At 36.2% G+C, this 19535-nt stretch overlaps 3 protein-coding genes across 6 annotated transcripts; 2 read left to right on the forward strand and 1 right to left on the reverse strand.

Annotated features, from left to right (window-relative positions):
• The first annotated feature begins 372 nt into the window (after positions 1–372).
• Positions 373–3128, forward strand: LOC137723307 (probable peroxidase 26). The gene is made up of 4 exons (XM_068462471.1): positions 373–630; positions 1706–1885; positions 2338–2497; positions 2685–3128. The coding sequence occupies exons 1-4, from the start codon at positions 373–375 to the stop codon at positions 3110–3112; spliced, it is 1026 nt and encodes a 341-aa protein (XP_068318572.1). The 3' UTR covers positions 3113–3128.
• A 164-nt stretch (positions 3129–3292) lies between these two features.
• On the reverse strand, positions 3293–14030 carry LOC137723306 (rab GTPase-activating protein 22). Of its 4 annotated transcripts, none has more exons than XM_068462470.1 (12): positions 13910–14030; positions 13417–13704; positions 11021–11119; positions 10316–10419; positions 8872–9680; positions 8618–8740; positions 8387–8475; positions 8104–8304; positions 7181–7576; positions 5896–5979; positions 4778–4963; positions 3293–3550 (listed from the first exon to the last, which is right to left on the reverse strand). In XM_068462470.1, exons 2-11 carry the CDS (start codon positions 13543–13545, stop codon positions 4922–4924), a joined length of 2076 nt encoding a protein of 691 aa, XP_068318571.1. In that variant the 5' UTR covers positions 13546–13704; positions 13910–14030; the 3' UTR covers positions 3293–3550; positions 4778–4921. The 4 variants fall into 4 exon arrangements, with proteins under 4 accessions (XP_068318571.1, XP_068318570.1, XP_068318567.1 ...); XM_068462469.1 differs by having other exon boundaries at positions 3293–3543; positions 13405–13704; XM_068462466.1 differs by having other exon boundaries at positions 13405–13704.
• A 2291-nt stretch (positions 14031–16321) lies between these two features.
• LOC137723308 (ubiquitin-related modifier 1 homolog 2) lies at positions 16322–19432 on the forward strand. Its single transcript, XM_068462472.1, has 5 exons — positions 16322–16465; positions 17436–17485; positions 18690–18765; positions 18878–18960; positions 19128–19432. Exons 2-5 carry the CDS (start codon positions 17463–17465, stop codon positions 19243–19245), a joined length of 300 nt encoding a protein of 99 aa, XP_068318573.1. The 5' UTR covers positions 16322–16465; positions 17436–17462; the 3' UTR covers positions 19246–19432.
• Positions 19433–19535: the final 103 nt, after the last annotated feature.

Genomic DNA, 19535 nt, shown 5'->3' on the forward strand with positions numbered 1-19535 from the left:
GCGTGTAAGAAGGTTATTGAAGCCAGCCCTTGCCCTTGGTGCATGTGAACAGCCTATTTTCCCCCGCACTTCCGTCACACGGTGCCGTAAGACTGGGATCTAAGTCACCAACATCTTATAGCTATACCACCCCAAGGCCCTTAAATAATAAATAATTAGAATAATGTACACAAAATTACATATCCAACTTGGCATTGTCGGTCACTCCATGTGTACGAACCACAGAACCCTGAAAAGTTCATGTATATAAACCCCCTTAGGGTTTCTGAAACAGTACAAGTCTCAGTGCATGCAGAAGAGCTAGTACTCGATCGGAACTATTTCCTGAAACGAGGGTTTTTTTGGTGGGAGAGAAACAGCAGATTAAAGACGATGAGAAGCCAGATGAGATTTGTGCTTCTCGTGCTCCCATTTTTTTGTTTAGTTGCAGTGAGCTTCTGTCTAGGGTTTGTAAGTGCAGATGGTTCGACAGTGCCAAGGCCGAAGTTGACTTGGCATTACTACAAAATTCACAATACTTGTGATGATGCAGAGGTTTATATCCGGCACCAAGTGGAGTTGTTTTGGAAAAGGGATAAAAGCATCACTCCCAAGCTCCTCCGGTTGGTCTACTCAGATTGCTTTGTAACGGTACGTATTTTGTTTCTACTGTCTACCACCTCCTATTCGTTCTATCACAGATTGGATCAATTTAGTTTGACGTAATGCTAGAGATACCATTCACTAAATATGATTTAAGTAGATCTTCTCCCTAGCATTTTCATTGAAGTAGCGCAAAGAAAACAATATAATATTAATATATCATTCCCTAGTCAACAATCACTCAACTTCCCCACGAACTACTTGTATAAAATATTCTAGGCCCTCCTGACTCGAAGGCAAGGTAATTACTAAAATATAACACGATAAATTTCTAACATTGTTTAACTACCTTAGTAAATTGTGATTTGAGTGTGTGTTGGCTTTTTTATTATGTTTTTTTTTCTAGTAATTATCTTACTTTTATTTTTATTATGTAAGTTAATGAAGAGAAATAAAGAGAGGAAATAAAGAGAGTTTAAACTTGAAATGTAGTAAGAGAGAATTTGTTAGTGAGTATCTGATTGACTACTTTTTTTTTGTTAGAATATCCACCTCATTGTGGTAGCGAATAAAACATAGGGTAATGCTATCAAAATCAAATTTTTAAATCATATTTTGTAAATTTAATGATGTGGATGTTTAAGTGTTGATTAACGTTCTTATTTTCTACTGGTTACATACCATTTAGTTTGTTAGTTTAAAAATTTGGTCTCTCTAGCATTATCCTAAATTATATAACACGCTGAAGGATAAATTCTCCATTTCCTTTTTTTTTTAACAATAAATTTACCCTCCTTTTTTTTTTTTTTTTTTTTGTGTGTGAATATAACCATGAATATTTCTTTCGAAAATTTCAATTGAGGTAAAAAACATATATTTTGGACATTAAATTAAGCGAACCTACATTTTATGACTCAAAAGAGAGCTCAGTAAAAAGAAATTTTAGCACGTAGTGTACAACTTTTTTTTTCAGTAAAACGTATTTCTATTTAAGCTATATGATGAAATAACAAATCATTTAAATTTCTCTGGTTTTTTTTTATTTTTTATTTTGTTTTGTTTTGTTTTGTTTTGTTTTGTTTTGTTTTGTTTTGTTTATATTTTTATACATATGGAAATGCAGGGTTGTGATGCATCAATCCTCCTTGATGGTGAAGACTCAGAAAAAACTGCACCACAAAATTACGGGCTTGGAGCTTTTGTTGTCATTGACAAGATCAAAACCGTCCTCGAGCAGCGGTGCCCCGGTGTCGTCTCTTGCGCCGACATTCTCAACCTCGCCACTAGGGATGCCGTTCATTTGGTACCATATTCTCAAACTATAAATGAATTGAGATCCTCTTAGAATATCGAGGAGACATATTCTAAACTTCGAATAACTTATTTTAATCTTATGGTTCCAATTAATTAGCTCACATCACACAAATTAAGGGTTCATATCTCTCTCTCCCTCTCATGAATAATCCCGATTTCTCTATATCTCGCCTCCAGACTTCTAGATTCGCAGAGGATCTGAATTCTACTATATACAATCTTTTGGTCCGGCTTGAATATATGTAGTACTCAGCGTTATTAGTATTTTAATCGTTAGATTTGATTTCTAATTGTTAATCGTTTTTCGTAACCCTCAGTGCTACGTACCATTAAACAAAAATTGATGATTCTCAGGAAAAACTACTATTTGCACCCAAAATTTATATTGTTATTATTTAAAAATAGTAATAATTATCCATGTATTTATTTATATATCAACAGGATGGCGCACCATCTTATCCTGTTCTGACAGGAAGAAGAGACGGTCTGACATCAACCAGGTCATCAGTGGATCTTCCCTCACCCTCCATCACGTGGGAGGATGCCCTAAAATACTTCAATTCTAGAGGCTTGAACGTACTGGATATGGCAACCCTCCTAGGTAACACCACCATCCAAAATCGAAACTAAATCGCCGTTTCATTAAAAACCATTTCGTTTTCAGTTTTCAATTTCACTAATAACCAAAAACAAACGGCCCCTAAAACGGAAAATTAGATTATCGCAAGTGTAACTTAGATGTGGGATCATTGGTTTCTCAAACTAAAATGCATTTCAATTGGTTTCAGGTGCACATTCAATGGGGAGAACACATTGTCGCTACATTCTTGATCGGCTGTACAATTTCAATGGCACCAAAAAGCCAGACCCAAGCATGGACCCTTCACTCTTAAAGGATCTGAGAAAGAGCTGCCCGCCGAGAACGAAAAAGGGACAGACCGACCCTCTGGTGTACCTAAACCCGCAATTCGGTGCCAACTACAGATTCACACAAACCTACTACTCCAGAGTTCTATCGCACAAAGCCGTACTTGGAATCGATCAACAGTTACTGTATAGCAATGACACTAAGGAGATCACTCAAGAGTTTGCTGCCGGTTTTGAAGACTTTCGAAAGGCATTCGCTATGTCTATGTACCGGATGGGAGAGTACCAGGTTTTGACAGGAAACCAGGGCGAGATACGCAAAAATTGCCGAGTTCCAAACAAGAAGTAGATGGCGAGTAGCAGTGTGAACCGTCGAGAGATTCGGGAAGGGAAATGCGGTCATCTCGGTGGTGGTGTTTTGTGTTGGTTAAGGAGGAATAATTTGGGTAATGACCTAAAGAAAAGTACATTTCCAATTCATAAATAAAATTATCTAACAAAGTTTCTTAGATTGTGACTCAAGTAACTCTCAGCATACGATATTTTGTATAACCGTCAAACAAAACTCTCCTTCCAAGTTTTCACATCCTCAACTCCACAACATATAACGAAAACTAAACAGACTCTTGGAAGTGTAAGCGTCATTAAGTAACGAAGATTACAAGATTAATAAAAAAAAAAATCATGTTTTCCAAACCTGTAACAGGTATCCATCAAAGCTTAAGCAATCAGAACTCCAAGCACGAAAACAGAGAAACCTCTTCCAACTTTGCAATGTCGCTGCTGGCTTCAAGATAAGGAAGAGAACAATATAAGCTCTGGCAAATACTAACTGGAAGCATAGAGCTCCTGAAAATCATTTCAGGAGTAACACCGTAAATTTGTTAATATCGACCCGCTCGAAAGTTAAAAAAGAAAAATATAGACAATTAAGGAGAAAGGGAAACAGTTATGGAGTCCAGAGCCGACAGATTTTAGGAACAAGTTTGTAACTAGAAATCTAGCAAATATTTTGAATAGAATATCTGCTGGGGAACCAAATATCTCCCTTTGCTCATTGCCTTTCCATAGAGATATCAAAATTTATGGTCAGGCACGAAACTGGTGTAATTAAGGGTGACAATTCGTGTTAACAGATTGTTTTCGTGGCGTGCAATTTACAGTTCAATTCGAAAAATGGTCAACCTTAACCAGACCCATATGATCAACCCATTTATAATAGCACGGTATCATGTTCAGGTTCTCCACCGTATGTTGTGAAACTAAAAGCTTCAAACTAAGTTTCCTTTATTTCTAAACTAAACCTGTCCTTTATTGCTAAACCAAACGTGTCCTATATTTCTAAACTAAAACTTCAACCCATTTATAAAAATTCACGACCGGTATGATTGTGCCGCTCACTGTCCCTTATGTTTTATCCTCATTATATCTTCACCTAATTAAATTTTTTCCTCATGTGGCCAGAAAAATGACCACAATGCAAAAGCAAAGCATCAAACGTACAAGAAGATCCCATTTGATCGGAAAGAAAGATCAAAAGATAAGATACTTATATCTGCATGTGACCAACCAGTTCAAGAATAAGAAGAGTGGTAGAATTGGCAGGAGAGAAGGGATGTAGACCAAACTACGTAAGCTCAAACAAAATGCCCAACAAAAATCCAATTACAACAGGTCCTTTTAATAGGCAGTCCAATATTACCTTCCTATAGTATATAAGCAAATAATTACTATTAAATTGAAAGGTCCTAAAAATAAATCTAGATTCCACTCTGCTAAAACATAAATACGGATTCACTTTGTCATTAACCCCATCGACAAATAATATAAAATAACACATCATGATTTTCAGACAAAAAATAATTATCATTTGATTGAATGTTATGCAATGTACCAAAACTAGGAACAGGAAAAGAGAAAGCACTCATCTGGGAACATTTCCAAATCAGATCAAACTGAAACGATTGCGGGGTTTCCATACAAATGAAAGCAAAGAGAAGTACATGATAATTACCTTGCAAAAAAATGTGAAGGAGACAACGTAAGGGCAAATAACTGGACCAATCTGCAAACCTCAATGGCACATCAGCTTGAACTTATGACTATAATTAGATCAGAGTGTGCTTCAAGCATGATACTATCTGGGAATGAAGAAAGCCTAGTCACCATTCCGAGCTGCAGGGCTGTTTCTCCTGATAAGCTGGTTCAAACAGAAGTTTCAGGAAAAGCATCCACAAAGCAATATCCACAGTTTCAGGCAACAAAATGGTAGTTCCATACGCAGAAATGGAAAGTCTCTGTACATTTCTATTATTGGCCACCTGTGTTTTTGTCTCATTCTTTGTTTATTACTTATTTTCTTTACTTTTTCGTCCACAATCACTCTAGTGCATTAAAAATGGTGCCTTCCATTGTATTATATTAATTTTCTAACTTTTCCAAATTATACGAGCAGACTTGCAGTGCATCATAATTATGCACATATAATCATGTGTAGACCTAATCACAACACCTTGTTGGATGCTTGAAAGTTGCACCTGTGGACATTATCTAAAGTGGACGTCCACAAAAGAGACTACCTCTATATGCACGTATGTAATATGTATATGTATGGTCCCCTCCTTGAAAAAGTCCCTTTTTCCTAAAAAGCAAAAGGGATCCGATTGTTGGGGTCACCCCACAATGTTGTCCAAGGATCCTAACCGCCTATGTTTTATGTCCACAATTTAAGAAAACTCTTTGCAAAAATTTAGGTAAACCGAAAATCGCTTAACAATTTAAATAACTAAATGGTTTTCCATTTGGATATTATTCCATGATGATTTGTGAATAGGGAAATAGCACAATGAGGGTTGGCCCCCTCATGCAAGCCCTTTTGCTTCTAATCGAAAGAGATCCCTGTTTATGAGTTCCCCCCATATATAGACACGCACATTGGATTTTAGATTGCAAATAGAGAAACTTCACGAATAACAGAAAGGGGACACGCTAGCAATGTGTAGTGCTATCCCATGATTTATTTCTTAATTTAGAGAATGGTGAGAAAATTCCCTTCAAAATTTACAGAGAACTACCAGTAGTCTAACTCACTCACTAATTGTTAGAGGGAAATAGTAAATCAAAAGATCTAACCTTGTAGAAATATTTCTTCCGAAGCTTGACCGCTGAGCGGATGCATCTTTTCACATTGATTTTCAGCAACTTATCATTGAAAGTCTGCGGAGCAATGAATAGTGTCAAATAATGATTGTAATACTATTAGCTGTGTCCAACACCCCCCCCCCCCCCCCCCCCCCCCAACCCCACAACCCCCCCAAACAAAAAAACAGTAATTGTCCCTTGATATTACACACACACATAATTAATAGCAACACTTGCGCAGCTTTGACTTTAGGATACCCCATATCATTACAGGCCTCTATGAAAACACACATACTCCCAAAAAATTAATACATATACTCCCCGGGTGCTAATCCAACATTTTCAATCAATATCATTTGACGCTTATACAACTTTGACTTTTTAAATCTGTATCATTCTGCACTTGTGTTCACAATGCAAACTTGGTCGCGGCTATTGGATGTGTTTGGAGTGGTGAGGGGTGTCCTTTACATTTCTATTTCCTGTTGGTGGAAAGGTATTCCTTTTGGGAATGACAACAAGGCAGTCACTTTCTTTTCGTTTTCTTTTTTGAGAAGAACGATAACACTCTATTAAAAAATAACATGAATTACAAAATATTGGATAAGAAATCCACCATCTAGCAAAACTAGCTAAGACCTCTCAAGTAGATCTATTTACAAGTAACATAACCTCAACCAAAATCATTTAACGGCTGCTAACAAGGCAGTCACTTTTGTGCAATATTAGCTCTTATGTGGATAGCTCAGTTGAAATGAGCAATTGGTTTCAGTGATGACAAGTGGGAATGAATTTTCTTTAGACATTCATTCCAAGGAAGTAAAAAGATATGCCTTTAATATTATTTATCTTGAATTAGGGTAATTTAAACTTAAATTTGATTTGAGCCCTTAGTTTGAAGGTGCATCTTAGATTTTACGAGCTTCTCATCCATTCTACTTAATACTTTTTTCCAGTCTTAAACAAAGGTTGTGTTGCCACTAGCACTTTGGTATAGTGGTATTCCTCTAAGTGGGAGGTCTATGGTTCAACTCCCATGAAAGGCGACTTCCATACCAAATTATGGCAGCCCATTGTGTGGCTTAGGCCAATTCCCCACCGCCCAATATTGTTGTATAAAAAATATTAAAATATAAAAACTGTTGTGTTTTATCCGAAAAACAAAAGTGCAGAAAATCTGACCCAAAATGTTATATCCCAGGTCACCAGAAAAGTAACCATTGACAGGCTGAAAACAAACAGAGAAATTGAATAATTAAGGGATAGCAGCACCTACCTTTATCATATCATCAATTGAACGCGTCTCGCGAATAATTTTCTGACGGTTCATGATGAGGATTGCTGCAACACAGAAGACCGGTAATTCATCATCTCCATTCCTTGTTGATGAGACCACAGAGCAGATGTGCATCCGGTCATTCCTTGACCAAAAATTCCTTGTCAACCCGCAAAAATTATAGGCTGATCCAGACTTCATTCCAGTGTCAGACACGGAGCATTCTAGATTGCCACTATTTGAATGTGATCCGCTCTTTGTATGACCACCACTCTCAGCAGTTTCAACCCTCAATTCTGCTTCAGAATCACTCGGAAGTTGTACTACCAAGGCTTCCAGACAGTTGTCATCTAAATTGTAAGCCAAGGATTCTTGAAAATCAGCGGCCCACATCATCTGCATTTAACATACTGACAAGTTAAAACTATACAAATACACGCTGCAGTTTATGAAGTAAATATGTAGTAGAAAATATCTCATTCTAACTTATCATATACATTCCGGCCAAAAGAAACAAAGGATAATAAAAAATAAAAACAACATTATAGACATGCTTAGAGCTTACTCTCCAAACTCCTAACTCCATAGGCTAAGTTTCTTTCCCATTTGTAATTTTTATAACACCAAGCTCATCATACGTACTACAATACAAGGAAATGCGCTTATAACCCTAAAACCAATATTATGAAATATGCCCCTTTGACGTCAAATAATTCAGGAAAAGTCACACAGCAAAAGAAGCAGCAAGCCATCATTTACTGTATGAAGTATGGCAAGGTCACACAAATTAATATTTGCATCTAACCAATACCATAGCTCATCCATTTTGTAACTGTCAATGCAGGCTATGTGGCCCAAATTTTCATCAATTCTTTGGGTAGTCAACCATATCAAGCATGAGAGAGCAACTGAAGAGCACAAACCTCCCACATACAAAGAGCATCATTAAAAGACAACTCCCGACGAAAGAGAACAAGCAGCATCCGGAATGCAAAATGCAGGCTTTCAGCACCTATGTGTGACAGGTGTGAAAACATTTCCCTGTCTGTGAGTTCCAAGATATTCCACAATCCTTGCAACTGCTTCATTACCCCAGTCGGTCCTTCCATTTGGAAATTTTCACGCTGAAAGAAGGTTTTGAAAAGAAAATGTAAGTGATGGAGTATAGAACTATCAAGCTCAATTTATATGTAAAGTTTAGAATACCATTCTTCTTAGAAGCATCTCAAAGCACCAAAATGCATCAGCATCATCCTCAAAGAGAACCACAAATGGAGACAGCAAGTCACTCATACCTAAAATAACAAATTTCCTTTCAAGTCAAACTTACGTCTGCAGCTTTTGAGATAAGTTGGTAGCTTAAGATTTTACTGTTAGAGAGAAATTATGTGGTGACAGAAAAGAGCCTTAAGAAAACAAACTAATAACAAAAACAACCTTGACAATATCCCGTAGCTGGATCCACCCATGCATAAACAGCAAGAATATCTGACATCCTAGCTAAATTTTTAGCATCCTCGTAGAATTCAAGATGACTATCTGTTCTTACCACATCAACAACTGAAAAAGGTAGATTTAGTCAACTTAAAACAATTCTTTAAAAATATCCATGGATGAGAACGAGTAAATTTCCCGCCTCCATATAGAAGTACGTAAATACAAGTAAGAATAAGTAAGAAAGGAAAACTTACCTATTCGGTGGAGAGTCCAAAGCCATTCAGATACCCTGTCTTCATTCACAGCCCCTCCTTGAGACATGATTGTATTTCTAAATTCTGTTTCTGGTACATCCGATATTTTCAACCCGTTTACCATTTCTGTCTTGTTACCCATATTATTCAGCTGCGTCACCGATTGATGGGCATCAGTAGAAACCAATTCAATTTCAGAGTTAATGACACATGAAACTTTCTTGGATGGTGAGCAGTTTGATTCAATAACTAAGTCTACATTGTTATTGACTTGAAAACTGTGCATGCTGTCCTTTTTCGACCTGGACTTATGTTGCAGAGAAACTTTATCATCGTGCACTCCACCTTCTTTTTTATCTTCTTCACACTTTCCAAACAAATCAGCAACAGGTAAAGGAGGAAAGTCAAAATAACTTTGTGGTACATGTTTTGTTTCATCTGCTTCGCTCCCTAGCTTTGGGGAGCTGCAGTCATGTGGCCCTGAAGTACGTATGAAAGAAGAAGAATCATATGCTACACTATCTGTGCTCTCCCTCAGACTGACAAGGTCAACCGAATCGCTAGAACTCTCTTGTTGGCATGCATATGATGTATCTGTACAATTATTATTCCTATCACAATAATTCTCTACTTTGTTAGTATTATCAAAAGAAGTTTGTCTATGTTCAACTTTAGCTTCCCTCCCATCCTCCTCTTTAGACGGTGCCCTCACATCCATAACCTTGGACCCAACAACATAAGCAAGTGAACCAGTTCCAATGCTTGAATGGATCATTTGGCACTGCTTAATCAGGTCACTGTAACGTTCCCTGCATGCATAATGAAGATGATGAGTACAAACAAATCCAACAGATTGTACTTCAATTGCACTTACTAATTCAAAAAATAAATAAATAAAATAAAATTCTTTACTGAAAAGAAAAGTTCATGGTGCATTTTAATGTGTAAAAGGGGAATAAAAGCTGAATTACGGCTTCTGATTTATTTTCATTCTTAATCCCTGTCTACACTAAGGATAAATCTACTCCAGAATTTATTTTACAGACTAACTTACACCATGGCTAGATGAGATGAGACCTGGTTTGCCATCTAGTTTAATAGCACAAGCAACATATCAAAGGTCGAGCTTGGGTGATATGCATGACAAGCCATATAACCAGTCACGTTATGGAGCAAAATGAGTCTAGAAAGGTTGGGGCATTTCCCTTCAGACCAAAGAAAAACCGACTTTGCATTGTCCTTATCTTTTGACTAAAGTGAATGGAAAGGTACTACATGCCCTGCATACATGACGTCAAATTGACCCATCATTGACCACATGAAGGCCAGTGAATGAAGATGAGGACTGGAATAAGTGATCACTTTCCCAGTGGTACAAGAGATTTAAAAAAGTATAAAATTAAACAAAACAAGAACACTAAGAACTAAGAAGAAAGAACTAGACCTCCGGGCTGTCCGCAACTGCCGCCGAGACTCTTCAGTGCTACCCAGAGCATAACAACCAAGTAAAAATTCCCAGACTTCTGGTCTTATAGATGGATCGACACCCTATAATGCAGCACAAAATTCATTGTAATCATAAGTTAAAATGTTACATTAGCCATCTTTAACACAGGAATCTCAATACTTTAAAATCACAAAATGACTCAACATTCTTGAAACAAACACGTATAAAACAAAGTTAGCTTTCACAAACAAATCAACACAGTAAACCAGACAATGATTACTGAAAATGCCAACAGAATACCACCTGAATAGTTAACGTTTATGCCATAGTGAAATGAGAGTTTTTTTTTTTTTCGGTTTTAAATGAGAGAATGTACACCAGAAATTCCATGCCTATTCACAGTTGATAGTACAAGTTGTACCAAATAAACAAATACGTGCAACTTCTCTTCAAACACGTTTACCACATTTCTAAAGGCGATGAAATCAAGTGAAAGGATTAGGGATGTTGCAAATAGAGGTCATCTGCAACCCTAATAATGATGTATTTATAACCCCAATCATGATCCTACTATTTGTAAAACAAATTAGTCATAAAATATAACATAAACAGACCTTTAATTTATAGAAAATTCAATTGAAATGTTAGAAGAAACTCGCTACCTATTAGACACATATTATATTCCATGGTAAAACAACATACCCCCAATGCTATTAATTTGAGTGCCTTCTGAAAACCAAAATTCTTCCCATCGCTATCAAATGTTGCCTGCCACTTCTCCGGCTTAAGCATTTTGTTCACCTGAATCATTGGGACATAAAACATCAATGCTCCATAACAATACAACAATGAACAAAAGAAAACTCATTATGGTAATTTCATTACATGGAGGTCGATTAGTGGTCCACTCTTCACAAATTGTTCCACCCTACGTTATGGTGGTCAACTAATGGTCAGTCACAAAATGTTCCAGCCTAGCCATGACTCTACTATATCATACGTAACTCCCTCACCCTTGTTCCAAAGGCCCAAACTAATAGAAAGATCTGAAGTAGTTTATTTGTGACTCTAATATCACTTCCAATGCCCTCGTCCTTGTCCAACAAAACCCAAACTACCAGAAGATTAAGACGTAGTCTGTGACTACTGGACTGGAGGATTAACCTACCAACAAGGTACAAGTAGAGTTCCCTTGATTTAATAATGACATTGGTGCATGCAGCGTTGGAAATTTCTTCGATATGGTTGATACTTTTGTGGAAATATCGAAAAATCAGGGAAAGATATGGAAACTGGGGGTGAAAACTTCACCCCATATCTTTCGGGAAATCAATAAATTTCTTTGAAATTGTTTATATCAGTGCAGAAATTTTGGCAGAGAATATGCAGATTGGTGGTTGATTCATTTTCTTCTTTGTTTCTTTTTCACGTTTTCTTTTGGTATCATTTGCTTACTTGAAGATTGAGTTTTCAATCTGTTCCGTGAATTCAACTTGCTGATTTCTAGTGTAGCAGAGGTTTGGAAAAGTTTGGCAGATCAACTATTTTGATGGGTTTCAGGCTTTCAGCAAGGTTATGGTTTCAGTCCTTCTCGGTGATATATTTCGAGATTCGTTTGAAGTTGTAGGCACGATGCCATTCACTAGGCGCACGTAATCTGTGATTATAGAGTTGAATTATTTTTGGGTTTTCATCTATACCATATGGGGTTTCAAGATCAAGCGCCGAATTGGACACAGTTGTCTAGTGCACTCTTGCACGTAATCTGTTCGACAAAATGTCTTAGTGAATTGAGGTTCTGCCTTCTTCAATTTTACATTCAGTATTATTTCAAGATTCTATCTTTGTGACTCTAGTATGTTGCAACTGGTAATTTTGATATCAAGGCACGAAGCCAATTGTTAAAACTTAAAACTTGAGGTTTTGGGTACAAAGCATGTTATTGAATGTTCTCAAATGTTGAGCTTTTAAACATGATGCTTGCTCTCTTGTTTTGGGTTTGTTCATGTCTCGATTCATTGTTTGGTTTGCTGAGAGCCTGGTTGGAGGAGAACGATATGTTAAGGCTTAAAGCTGTTAAGGATTTAGAATTAGGTGTCGAGAAGTTTGTGTCGGCATTGGTGCAATGGGAAAGTACTACGTTGGAAGGCCTAGTCAAAATGAAAGATTAAGATATCAGTTTTAACTACATGAGCCTATGCATTCTTTATGGATTAGTTTTTTTCTTTATGGTATTAGTTTAATTTAATAAGACTTGTGTTGCTTTCACGATGAAAGTTTCAATTACGTTATGTATAATTTTATCCATTATATCCTTTACTTTATTCTTGTCATTAGAAGGAAGTTGTCATTCTCACACATCACATACTTATTTTTTTACATAGTATTGAATCATTAATTCTTGATTCATACATATTGTGGTTTCACATGACATTCTCTCGAGTTTGATTTTAAATTTTGGCATTTTTGAGCAAATTTCTATCATTTCGGTCAAAGGCAACCGATATCGATATTTGCACAAATTTGCATATCGATATTTCCACTGATGCCGATATTTTAGACATTGGGTGCATGTTATGCTCCAAAAAAAATGTGGTGGAATGCACAATCTCACATCAGTCATAAACCAAATCCTAATATGTTATATGAGCTTGATTCACCAGAAAAAGGCATGGCATTATACGGTTGTATTTGACAACTTTTTTGGAAACTCCTTGACTCCTTACCTAATTAAATAATACCCCACCTGCGCTCACTCGCGCGCGCACACACACACACATACAATGTATATACATATATCTAAAAATGTTCTCTAACGAGAATCTAAACTATAACAGATATGCTGGATAAAAAATCCACCTGATCAAGTTCAGACAGGTTGTCTAACAATATAACACGTCAAACTATCTGACAACGGAACATGTTAACATATATATGTGTGCAAAATTCAATATTCTCAAACTTAATCAAGCATTAAAACGAACCCAAATACGCACATGAAAGGTAGTTGGATTGACAATTCACAGGCCATAGACGGAGCTAAGTAAAATGCACAAAGACAAATATTGGTAACGTGAGAATCTTACAGTTATAACCACCTTTATAGGTGACTGAGAGAGGCATGGGTCGCTAATCTCTCGCACAATTGAACCAACTCTTTGCAAATTAATGGCGGCACCTGATTTCCCACAACCACATTGCTTGTCCTCTTCACCTCCACAAGACATGCCAATACCAAAGTTAACCGAAACCCGCCAATACAACCACTACCTATCCTCTTCTTCTCCTTCTCCTTCCCTCTTCTCCTCAACCTCCACAACTACCATTACACAGCGGGGAAAATAAATAGGAAAAACCTCAAATACCCAATCCAGAAATCCAATCAACTGCCAAAGGACAATCCACAACCAAAAAGATTAAGAATTTACGGTGAAAAATGCAGCAATGAATGGAAATGAAAATTGAAATTTGGAACTGGATCCAGGAACTGATTGGTGATCAGACGGCGATCGGATCATTGATACAAAATGTTTGTGTGTGAGTTTGTGTCTGTAAATATCCACAGAGAGAGAGAGAGAGAGAAGAGCTTACCTAAGGAAGAGAGGCTACGGAATAGCATGAGATCTTTGGAGGGGAGAGAGAGAGAGCGCGTTGAGGAGGAGCTCCTCCATCACCATTTAACTCACAAACCGTTTTTGTTGGATTCCCCCTGTTTTTTTTTTTTTTTTTTTTTTTTTTTTTTTTTTTTTTTTTTTTTTTTTTTTTTTTTTTTTTTTTTTTTTTTTTTTTTTTTTTTTTTTTAGACTCTCTCAAACTCTGGGCTAAATGCCAAATTTCCCCTCTATTCCCTCCCCCCCCCAAACTCAACCCAACCCAAGCCAAATCTTTTGGCTAAAAGATAAATCTCAAATGAGGGCCAAATTCCTCTCAAGAAATAGCCCAAAAATGCATGGACTCTCCCTTTCCTAGCCCACTCTCAGCCCGGTCACTCGCGCCACTCGCCCCACACGGGCATTAGCCTTCAGCACCCGATAGGGTGGGACCCACTATCAGGGCAGCTATTAGAAGCAATTATGAGCCCAATGGCTCTTTTGTTCATCGGATGGTTGACATTATTGGACCGTTGGTTGATCCAACGGTCCAGATTCAAATTTAATTTTTTTTAAATGTTATTTTAAAATACATTGAATCCAACCGTTGAGATCGAATATAATCAAATATAACGGTAAAAAAAATTCTAATGGTCCAAATTTAAATCCAACGGCTAAAATAATTAAAAAAAATTGAAGGCTTGCTTTGGGGAAAGATTAGTGATTTTTTAATATTTATCGGAATTTAAATATTTTTAGATTAAAATGTTCATAAAATTAATTTACGATAATCTACAAAAAAAAAATTAAAGTTAATTTAAAAAAAAAGATTAGCCTAAGTTCATTATTCAATAATCCCGGCTAAAATTTTAGGTCATAAGGGTTGAAGCAGAAAATCTATTTCTGGGCTAAAAACTAAATTTTTCAGGTTAAAAAATTTGATTTTTAACCCAACCATTGGAGTTGGTCTAACAATTTTTTTTTTTTAATTAAATTTGAACCGATCAATCTATAAGCCGTGAAACAAATATTACATCTAGATAAATGGATAGTTATTCAGATAATAAATGTTTGTAGATTTAAACTTAATCAAATTGGAATTCTATTATTTATAAAAATAAAAGAATAAAATAATAATGGTTCACAACAATAATTAAATCGCTAAAACAATTTTCAACTTGAACGAATGACTCAGGATTGTAGTACTAAAAGGCAAGTGGGCTTCAACAAGAAAATAAAGTCGCACCAACTTATTAGATGGTCAGCAATAGAGCACTCTGATATGACATATGTCTACAATATTTCAATAGTATTAACTGATCATTTGGAGGGTTGTCATTAGAATATCAATATTTTTTACATTAAAAAGAAGTTGGTAGGTATTTCTTTGAAACCGTAAGCTTTTTTAGTTAGTTAATTTCCTACGTTGTATTCAATACGTGTATGTAATCATTCGTCTTAAATTTCTTTTAGTCTTTATAGGTATATAATTAGTCTCTGATTACTTGGTCGACACGGCAACTTGATGAGAATATCTTGTGGACTTCATATGGTAATATTCATATGCATTCACTTAGAAAATGATTGTTGAATGATTGAGTTATTTTAGGATTGTGAGATCAAATCATTTAGTCAATATATCAATTTACGACTTTGTTAATTTAAGTTAATTATAGAGGGAAATCAGTTTTGATATTTGTTAACGTATGGTTCTTTAAAACCCTAAAATAATATATAGTTGTAAGTTAGACCCAGAAGTTTTATAAATGTAGCATTGCGTGTGGGCAATAGGCAAAAATGTGATAAATGTGTCGATACATTAACCAAAAGCCATCAAGTATCTAAATGTAGCATTGCATGTGGGCAATAGGCAAAAATGTGATATTTTGATTTTCTTTACATTGCGTAATTTAATTAACACATAGTATTTCAGTTATTTTTTTCTACTACAATTTATTCACGCACTCAAATTTCGATTTTTTTTTAAACGATAACATTTGAGTTAAATTGTTAATTGTTAGGGAGAAGGGAGATTGGAATGATTCAAATCCGTTCTAAGATGCACCTTAATTCCTGCCATCCTTTTAATTTCACTTACAATGAAGCACCTTTTCAATTCCTTTCACTTTCTAACATGACCTTCACCTTCGCCTTCAACTTCATTCAAAGCCTTGCCTTTTGTAGAAAGAACTTAGGGCGAGAAAAGGTTCCTTACTCTGTCGTTCAATCATTTTATTAGAAGTCAAATTCAAAGTGTAAACACAATCACTTAATCAAACGATCGAAAAGGCTAAGCAATGAACCCTTATTGGGCCCAGATTATTTATTTCCCTATTATAAGCCCAAACTATTTAGGCCGGTTTGATTGATTAGCCCAAACGGGTTGAACCGTCTGCTTCCCACTCCTATAGCAATTAGCAGCACTACACTGTTGCAAAGCAAAGGCGCCAACGAACAGAAGAAAAACGCTCTCGCCCCTCTCTCTGCGTTCTTCAATTCCCGTCGCGAACTCGTTCTTCTAACTCTCTCTGAGCCTCAGCCGTTCCTTCTTAAAAAGGTAAACAGCTCAATTTTCTCACTGTATGTTTGGTTGCATGTAACGATCCCTATATCCCCAATTTAGGGTTTAGGGTTTAAGATTTAGGGTTACATATTGAAATTGGGTGCGTTAGCAGCTACTTATTAACTTAGAAATTGGGAGGAAGCACGAGCTGTAATATAAACATAGAAGAAAGCATGAAGGATGGTGTCTGTGAACTGCGGCACCGAGCCTTTTTTATTTTCCTTTCATTTCCCCTTTTAAAGTTCATAGAAATTAGAAATTATAAAAAAGAATGAAAAACGAATTATGGTTTTGAAGAAATGAATTACAAATCTATAATTTTTTTAAAAATTACTCTTCTGCTGTGCTCGTTGGGTTAGTGACTTAGTGTTAAGGGTTTTAATTGTGGTAGTGAGGTCATTTTCCGACGCAGCCATTGTATGAACAGAATGATGTTGGATTACTGAAATTTTGGTGTTGTGATTGATGATTTAGCTATTGAAATGATTGACAGCGTGGATGGCCTTTAATAACGGAGTACTAGCTTTTATCTCACCAGAAAATTATTTAGCTTTGTTTGCGCATAACCGAGTATTCAGAACTCGTGGACCGTCTTTCATGCTAGGTAGTAACCCATTGACTCAGGTCCAATCCCCTTTCTGCATATACAGTTGAGGGTTGTTATAAATGTAATGCTTATTCCATTGTGGCACTCGCTCATTTGTTCCAAATGTGGTTTCATTTTATTTGTTTATTGACCATACCCTTTTCATCGGCATTTCATTGTATTAAATTTATAGCGTGAACATGCTTCAGTTCCTTTGGAATTTTGATCATGAGCTGCACTTTTATAATGTGCATGAGCACTTGATTTTGATTTAAATTTCTGAGAATAACAAGAGTTTTATGAAGCTGACCCTGCATGGGAATGATGTTTCAGTTAAATTGAGCTCTCATTCCTTCTTCTCACTCTCTTGTTCTATAGGTCTGTAAACTCTGCAGCTTTTACAATATGCAGCTGACCCTTGAATTCGGGTAATAAATTTATTTTCCCTGTGTACTATTTTTCAAATTTTATTAATGGTTTATTGTTCTTGAGCTGTTGATTGGTCTTGGTTCTTGCTTCAAAGATTGTTTTACCTAATATGAGCATTATCCTAATTAGCTTTGAAAAATTTATTAAAATTTGATTTTTATTGTACATTGTTATATATATGTTGTCTTCTTCAGATTTTCAGCAGTGGTTCCTGTACTGTTTTCGTGTAGAATACTAGAATGTGCAGGCGGTTATGATGTCAATGATTTTGAATTCATAGCTAGGTTGGCTACTTTGATATTGTAAAACTGAAGGTGCTTTTGCATTTACAGTTGAATGGGGAAAATAAAAAACCTAGCTCCACCATTTTTCTTTTTCTGTTCTATAGAACAATGGTGAAAAGAATTTTTTTGGTATTCCATTGAATTGTATCTTTTCTGGCGATGGATTTATCTCATGATGAATATTGTACTTTTTTGGACTCTTAACACTTTCTTTTTAACAATATCTTTGCATGTCACTTTGGTGGTCAATCTTCTATGAAAATTATTTCGTATGTTTCCTTTTTAGGGTTAGGTATTGTCCACTTTTGATGCTTTGGACATATAGTAAACATGACTATGATGAAATTCAAAACTTCCATTAATAAAACATGACATCCAGAGCAAGATTCACGATACCATTTTGGGTCTCTTTGCACTATGTTGTAGAAGTTTGCAACTCTTTTGTGTTCCAAGAGATTTGAATTTTTTTTTCCGGTTTTCTCAGATCTTAATTGTAGTGGGAATTGGCATATGTCATTACATAAATGAAATACTCTAATACCATGACACATCATAAAAATAAAAAGAGGACAGCATGACAGTATAGCACCATTAGCTTTATGGCTATCTACGAGCCATTCTTAAAGTTGACCGGACTTGTTTCTGTATTGCACTTGGTAGTCTCCCTTTTCTATCGTGGGCAAACTCTTATCATGGGAGAACTTTTACATCAATTTTTTTTATTAACTTTTATGCCTTATATAAGGTATTCAGAGTTTGAGTTTGACTTTTTGACAATATCTTTTGCGTTTTTATGGCAATCCATTTCAACTGTATGTGTGTGCGCACTCTTATCCTTTTTCTACCTTGTGCCTTTTGAACCTGAGTGAAACTATGTTTGTTTCCTTATGTGGCGTGGAATCATGTTTTCTTTCTGCAGTGGAGGATTAGAGCTTCTATGCAACTCTGTAAAGATTCATAATGTCAACGTTGAATTGCAAAACGGAGCAGAAAAGGTAAACTTCAGCTTCTGTTAAGGCTAAGAAGAATAAGTAAAAATCTGAAGCGGATTTGGTCGCTTTTATTTATTTCTATTAGTCAACACTGTTTTCGTTTTCTTCTTCTCAGCTAACCATGAAAGATTTGCTCTCTTGGATCCGTACCAATTTGATCAAGGAGAGGCCTGAAATGTTTATGAAAGGGGATACTGTGTAAGCTAAAATCTGTTTCAGACTTGAATTTAAAGTGAACATGTTCCTCGGTCGCTTTGATAATTTTGTAATAAATATGCGGTTAGTGGTTTTGATAGGTAAAACAAATAACTTGACACAGGGCTATAATACTCTTGTGATAACATGAAGCTTCGGTTGTCTTGCAGGAGACCCGGTGTTCTAGCCCTTGTGAACGATTGCGACTGGGAGCTGAGTGGGCAACTTGATACGACGCTAGAGGAGAAGGATGTCGTTGTCTTCATTTCAACCTTGCACGGTGGATAGTATGTGGATCGTTGTATTGACTTTAGATTCTCACTAAAGCCTATATATGGCATGTGATTGTTATTTCGATATAGGATAATGACAAATGGTTTCGGATTCTCACCAAAACATCATACTGTGTGAGCTATTCTGTTGACGTCTCGACATAAAAGCTGTGATGCCGGTTGTGATGGGGCTTGTTGGATTACTATTTCGTTTAGTTTTTGTGCTGTTTTGTGAAAGGGATACAGTGAAAGTACATGGGAGAATTGGAGAATGGAGGAAGAATGAAGTGGGGTGGTAGGAGAAAA

The sequence above is a fragment of the Pyrus communis genome, chromosome 17 (assembly GCF_963583255.1).
Source record: "Pyrus communis chromosome 17, drPyrComm1.1, whole genome shotgun sequence".
NCBI lineage: Eukaryota > Viridiplantae > Streptophyta > Magnoliopsida > Rosales > Rosaceae > Pyrus > Pyrus communis.

Excerpts from the sequence above, each read along its gene's own strand:
- LOC137723307 (XM_068462471.1), top strand. The coding sequence starts at position 373 with ATGAGAAGCCAGATGAGATTTGTGCTTCTCGTGCTCCCATTTTTTTGT. Across the intron at positions 1,886-2,337 it reads CTAGGGATGCCGTTCATTTG|GATGGCGCACCATCTTATCC; the intron begins GTACCATATTCT and ends ATATATCAACAG. Across the intron at positions 2,498-2,684 it reads GGATATGGCAACCCTCCTAG|GTGCACATTCAATGGGGAGA; the intron begins GTAACACCACCA and ends AATTGGTTTCAG.
- LOC137723306 (XM_068462469.1), bottom strand. The coding sequence starts at position 13,545 with ATGTCTTGTGGAGGTGAAGAGGACAAGCAATGTGGTTGTGGGAAATCA. Across the intron at positions 10,420-11,020 it reads TCAAATTAATAGCATTGGGG|GGTGTCGATCCATCTATAAG; the intron begins GTATGTTGTTTT and ends GCTGCATTATAG. Across the intron at positions 7,577-8,103 it reads ATGCTCTTTGTATGTGGGAG|ATGATGTGGGCCGCTGATTT; the intron begins GTTTGTGCTCTT and ends TGTTAAATGCAG.
- LOC137723308 (XM_068462472.1), top strand. The coding sequence starts at position 17,463 with ATGCAGCTGACCCTTGAATTCGG. Across the intron at positions 17,486-18,689 it reads CAGCTGACCCTTGAATTCGG|TGGAGGATTAGAGCTTCTAT; the intron begins GTAATAAATTTA and ends TTCTTTCTGCAG. Across the intron at positions 18,961-19,127 it reads TTTATGAAAGGGGATACTGT|GAGACCCGGTGTTCTAGCCC; the intron begins GTAAGCTAAAAT and ends GTTGTCTTGCAG.